Source organism: Apaloderma vittatum, unplaced genomic scaffold (genome assembly GCF_000703405.1).
Source record: "Apaloderma vittatum isolate BGI_N311 unplaced genomic scaffold, ASM70340v1 scaffold12700, whole genome shotgun sequence".
Classification (NCBI taxonomy): domain Eukaryota; kingdom Metazoa; phylum Chordata; class Aves; order Trogoniformes; family Trogonidae; genus Apaloderma; species Apaloderma vittatum.
Genome location: NW_009692957.1, coordinates 11479 through 17575, shown reverse-complemented (window position 1 = coordinate 17575; position 6097 = coordinate 11479). Strand labels below are relative to the sequence as shown.

At 52.4% G+C, this 6097-nt stretch overlaps 1 protein-coding gene across 1 annotated transcript in view; it reads left to right on the top strand.

Moving 5' to 3' along the window:
* Positions 1 to 6097, top strand: part of LOC104278881 (ceramide synthase 4-like) — a 9825-nt gene that overhangs the window by 2215 nt on the left and 1513 nt on the right. Inside the window, exons 4-9 of the mRNA XM_009876031.1 lie at positions 352 to 409; positions 927 to 977; positions 1669 to 1761; positions 3096 to 3224; positions 3502 to 3608; positions 5728 to 5872. Coding sequence (XP_009874333.1) covers positions 352 to 409; positions 927 to 977; positions 1669 to 1761; positions 3096 to 3224; positions 3502 to 3608; positions 5728 to 5872 — 583 coding nt within the window. The remainder of the gene's footprint in view (positions 1 to 351; positions 410 to 926; positions 978 to 1668; positions 1762 to 3095; positions 3225 to 3501; positions 3609 to 5727; positions 5873 to 6097) is intronic.

Sequence of the window (6097 nt, the reverse complement as noted above, 5' to 3'; positions counted from 1 at the left end):
CGAGTGCAGGGGAGGGCGACGGAGCCGGGGAAGGGCCTGGGCAATAAATCTTGTGATGAGCGATGGAAGGAGCTGGGGCTGTTGAGTTTGGAGAGGAGGAGGCTGAGGGGAGCCCTCCTCACTCTGCAACTGCCTGACAGGACGCTGTAGAGAGGTCGGGGCTGGTCTCTTCTCAGGGGTAATGAGCGATAGAACAAGAGGGAACGGCTGCAAACTGCAATAGGGCAGGGTCACACTGGACAGCAGGAAAAATTTTTCACAGCAAGAGTGGGCTTTGCAGCGTCCTGAGCAGTCTAGGGAGCTATTCCAGTTCTGGAGGAAGTCTTAATTCTTTGGTTATTTCTATTTTAGCTGGAGATTTGCATTTTATTTCACCTTATTCTTCTCTGAGCTGGCTCTCTTGTATGATGTAAGTATGTGTGAGAGGTGGAGTGACACCTTTCAAGAGTTCTTCATTCATGGCAGATGAGGCCAGTGGTCCTGGGTCATTTTGAAGAACCCATCCCAAGATCATGTGTGACCGTGACCGTGGGCAGAAGAATGACAAATTCAAGGAACCATCCCCAATCCTGATCCCACAGAACAGTCCCTCTTTCACTAGCTGGACCTGGCTAGATGTCAGTGATGTTACCACAGTGTTCTCCTTGTCCTAGATTATTGTGTGATTCCCCAGTGATACCCAGGCACAGCCCTTGTATCTCAGCCAAGAGCAGACCCTGTCCCAGCTGTGGTTGCTGCCCCCTGCGTATCGAGATCCTCTGTGTGACACCCTCTGTTCGCTAACGACAAACACGTTTTGCCAAATGCTTTTTCCAAAGCTCAAAGGCAGGTTGGATCTAGCAGGGACACGCTGACTCCTTGAAGTACTTGTCATTACGTGTCACTGGAAGGTTATGGGTTCTTACTGCTGCCTTCTCTTTGCACAGAAGCCCTGGTTTTTGGACCACACTGTGTGCTGGCTGAGATTTCCACAACAGGTGAGCAGCAAGTACATGGAATCACAGGATAATTCATATTGGAGGGGGGACCAGGAGGTTTCTTGTCACTGTGAAATCAGATTGGGTTACCCAGGTCTAGTTTTGGAAAACTTCAAGGCTGGAGACAGAACCACCTCTCTAGGAAACCTGTTCCACTGTTGGCCCTCGTGATGAGAAAGTTCCTCCTTACATCCACCTCTCTTGCTTCAGCTTACATCTGCTGTCTCGCCCTGGCACCGGGAACGGTGGCAAGCAGCTTGGCTCTGTCTGCCTGAGCCCTGTAGGGGCTCCGTATGAAAGCAGATGGAGAACCTCTGCCCTGAACAGGCACCTCATCTCAACAAATTTCTCTGTAAACCAAGCCCAGGTGGAACTGGTTCCGTGTGAGTGGCCACAAAAGGGACCAGGTCGTCAGGACAGTTCATCACGAAGCAGAGGTGGAGGGGAGAGGTGTCCGACTCCCTGCAGGGGGGACACTGCAGCTCCTCTCCTCTGCAGGCTGGCCGGGGCTGTTCCTGCCTCTTGCCCAGCACACGGTTCAGTCACGGAGAGCATGAAAGTTTAGACAGGACCAAGCTCCGCTGTCCCAAACACGGGTTGAATGAAGGGGCTTTTCCCGGGAAGACCCTTCCCCTCTCCTGTCCCCCAGGGCTAGGCAGGGCTGTCATGCTGCCTGTTGCTTTTCTCACAGCCTCTCCCACCCGCGCTGGGCTGGATCTACCTGCTGGAGCTCTCCTTCTACTGCTCACTGGTGGCCACCCTACCCTTCGATGTGAAGAGGAAGGTGAGTGACAGCAGCACAACTGCAACCCACTTTTCACCGTGAGGTTCTCTCCTCCTGCTCTCAGCTCGCCGGGTGCTGTGAGGACCCCTGAGCACGTGAGCTCCCTGCAGCTCTCGTATCCCCACATTGCACCTTGCGCTGGGTCCTGCTCGTGTGTGGTGTGGCCTTCCTGCCTGCTGGGCTGAGGAAGCGCTGGGGGACGATGTGGGGTCCCCACACCTGGCCAAGGGACAGTTGCTGGGTGGATGTGACACCACGGCCCTTCCAGCCTCTGGTCTCAGGTGCTGCTGGAACCAGAGGGCTGTGTCCTCCTCATGGGAGGGAGCTGGGCTGTAGTGATGAGGGTCCTGTAGATGTGGCTTTTGCAGCGTGGGATGAAGTTACCTCCAGGGGACCCGAGGACCAGCATCCATCGTTGCCCTCACTTCATTTTGCAACTGAGACTGCACAGAGCTGTGCGGTCTGACTGCACGTGCTGAGATTCAACCTTGGCTTCATCTGGTATTTAATTTGACAGTCACATCTCTCTTCAGAGACTTCGCGCTTTTCCCCAGAGATGGGCTCTGCCTGGCTCTCACAAGGCATGTCCCAGAAGACCTGCAGAAACTCTTGTGTTAAAATTACCAACATTGCAACAGTCTTTGCAGACGGGTCAGTTATTGGACACCTGCAACGCTTCCCAGAAGAAGCAGGAACCCGCTGCCTTGCAGTGATCGTCCCTTGCCTTGAGCCAGAGCTGCCTTTCCCAGTCCGTCCCCAGAGGAGTCATCTCCTAATACACCAAAGCGCTGCCTTTTTGCACCTACAGATTTGTCCGTGCAGGCATGAACCACCCGGCAAGGTCCTCTCTTTCCATGAGGCGTGTGAGGAGGTGTGTTCCCCGCCTGCATTTTCTCCAGCCCGTGTCCATTGGCCCTGCTCCACGGGAGCACAGGGAGGCTGATGAGCTGCTTCTCTTGTGGCTGGGGGGGAGGACCTGCCACAGGCCAAGGGCCATCTCCTGTCATTGCAGAAACATCTTGGATGCACAGTGGAGGAAAACATGGCCTGTTAAGAAAGCGGCTTCGTAAAGGCAAATTGATTCATGGACAATTTATCAAATCTGTCTTCTAGCATGTTTGCATCTATGTGTACTTCGCGGGGGTTTATCGAGGTTACCATAAATCTGGCACAGAGATGTTCGTTCTTCTTGGGCTTGTGCAGGATCTCGGAGCACGGCAGGAGGCTCTGATGCTTTGTGGAGGTGTTTGACATGTCCTAGAGGCAGCAGCATCCAGGAACGGGTGCTGCTGGCTCACGGTAACTCTCCCACACAATCTCTGTTCTCGTGCTAGGACTTCAAGGAACAGATCATCCACCACATCGCCACCATCACCCTGATCTTTGTCTCCTACTGTGCCAACCTCATACGGTTTGGAGTGATGGTCATGCTGGTCCACGATGCCTCCGATTATATCCTAGAGGTGAGTACCCTCGCCCAGAAAGGCAGATTTGTGCCCGTGTCTGTGGGCAGCGCTGGGAACTGCCCCCTGTGCCGCACACAATGCACGTGGAGTCCTACAGCGTCAGTGTGTTTGGCAGTACTGGAGCTACTGCTCTTGGGGGAAAACGTCAGTGAGTGCACAGGCGCTGGGACATGACCCAGGAGCCTGGCGACGACTGCAGGACGTGGGAAATCCCTCAGCCCCGTAGAAGGCGATCACCAGCACCCGGCACATACGGCAATTTGTCTCTCTACAGCTTGCCAAGATGCTCCATTACATGAGGTGGAAGCGAGCCTGCGAAGCAGTCTTTGTTGTTTTTGCTGTGGTTTTCATCATCTCCCGGCTTGTCGTTTTCCCGCTGATGTGAGTTCCATTTTAATGTTCTCTGGCTGTGGGTGCTACCTGAGCTTCTGGCGAGAGACCCCTCCCTGCTGAGGGGAGGGAAGGCGGGGAGCAGGATGCTGTTGGTAAGCTCAAAGAGTAATTCAGCTGGAACTGAGGAACCCAAGAAAAACAAAAAAACCCACCAGGTTTTAACTATATTAAATAATTAACTAAATTAATCTAGAGCCACAGCTCTCCCCCTCCATTCCCACGCTTTCACTGTCTCTGCCAGGCAGGGGCTGTCTCATGCTGCGATGAGACACTCACAGCCACAGCAGCTGACTTCTCATGAGGTTTTGTGGCACCGGGTATGGTTTAGGACCGTCTTCCTCCATCCTCCTGCCACCCTCACCACAGCCTAAGGGAGGATCCTTCTCCTCTACTCCTGCTCAAGACCTGCTGTGTGATTCTTCCCGTGCGTAACCTGCTTCTGCTGCAAAACCAAATGGTTCCTACAAGAGAAAGAAGGTACAAACTGCACTGGTTAGAACTTCCCAGTAGTTTATTAGCAGATGAAGAAAGGCCTGCTTAAAGCTCTAATAAGAGAAAATTAGTATAGAAACAATGGCATAGTAATTCAAGGTGACCCACCATTTATTTGAAATAAAACAGGAAAATCGTGAGTGCAAGCTAAGGAATCAGGAGGCATCTTGCCTGTTGTGCTGGGAGGGTGTCAGCAATGACACCTCCAGAAGCCACACACAGGCACCAGTCTTGGAAAGTGACTTTTGCCCATACCCATCTGACCGTACTCCCAGCCTTCAACCATGATGGAATTTTTTGCCTTTCTTTACCCCTTCCAAGTCACCTGGAAACACTGATCCTGATTAACTTCCCAAGAAACTCATTTCACAGCACTTCAGTATAGTCTAAAGGCTTCTGTTTTCTTTCAAAACCAAACATTTCACTTATTACACGTAGAAGAATTTTCTTAAATGGGACCTGCTTTACCCACCCTGGAGACGCTGAGTTTTGAATTTTGGTCCTGCTGCTGTTTGGCTCAGATGCCTGTGACACTGGCTTTGCATCAGAAGCCCCAGTTTCTGGTGGTGAAAATGCTCTCTTAGAGAGAAAAGCAATAAAAGCTTGAGGCAACTTTCCCAGGAAAGAAGCTAGAATAGCCGTGGCTTCAGTTGTCTCCACTGCAAAAAGTGAAGCCCCAGTATCTCAACCCGCTGTGTCACAGCGTAAGGACAAAGAAGGTGACAGATGCCCCAGGTCACACCATGAGGCCGTCCAGATCAGCACCAAGAAGCAGATGCCAGGAACTCATGAGCGGAGCAAACACACGCTGTATCCAACAGTGTTTCCCAGCTTCCAATGCCTTAGACTTCACGTCCCAGATAACTTGCAGAAGAGGACCCACCCGTCCAGTGACCAGCGTTTCTCTCCTGCGCTGAGCTGCTCAGCGTTCTGCCTGCCCTCAGTGCTTTCCTCCTTTCCGTCCCTGTAAATGACGACAGTTTCTGTGAGTTCTGCCAAAAAAGAATGGCCTGTGCATCTGTACCCTCAACTCTTCCCTGACTTGAGTTAAAAATCCATTCATTATCTTTTTTTTAAGTGCCAGTGGCTACATTCCCTTTTAGTTTCATCGTTGTCCGTTGCTCCTCTCCAGGCTTGTTTTAGGAGAGGTGCTGCCAGCTCCTGCTTCTTCTGGGAAGCATTGCGGGTTTCCAATAACTGACCTGTCTGCAAAGACTATCGTGTTGTTGGTGATTTAACACAGTTTTTAGCTCAGTGGTTTGAGCGCGGTGCTGACAACAATGACCAACTCTGAGGTCACGGGTTCGATTCCCGCTCGGTCCCCATGTGTTGCCTGGTCTAGTCGAGAGGTGGCGTCCCTGCCCATGACAGGGAGGGTGGACTAGATGATCTCTAAGGTCCCTTCCAGCCTCGACCATTCTGTGATTCTGTGATTCCTGCACGGCCTTTGGGAAACTCTTTGTGAGAGCGCAACACCTGCCGGAGCTGCCCGTGATGAAGAGCTCGGCTCGGCTCTACACGAGCCAAAAAGTTGCCCAGAAAGACACCTGACCCTTGTATGTGTGAAGGTTTAGTCTTGTGTCTTCTGATTTGTCCCCCTCTCTCTTTCCTGCAGCACCTACTATTACTTTGTGACCAAATTTCCGCTGTTCCTCATCAGCTGTCTGATAAATGCTTTCCTGATGGTCCTGCAGTTGCTACACATATTTTGGTCCTACCTCATCATCCAGATGATCTTCGGTGTCGTCCTCCATGATGCGGTAGGAAAAAAATCTTTGTCTCCTCTGTGCCCCCACTGCTCTGCCAGAGCGGGGCACCCAGGGTGGCTCCCGTGGGCACACAGGGAAGCTGTGGGAGTGGTGGGGCCGCCCAGCAAACACTGAATCACGGAATGTTGGGGTTGGAAGGGACCTCTAGAGATGATCCAGTGCCACCCCCTGCCAGAGCAGGGTCACCCAGGGCAGCCCCACAGGAACGCGTCCAGG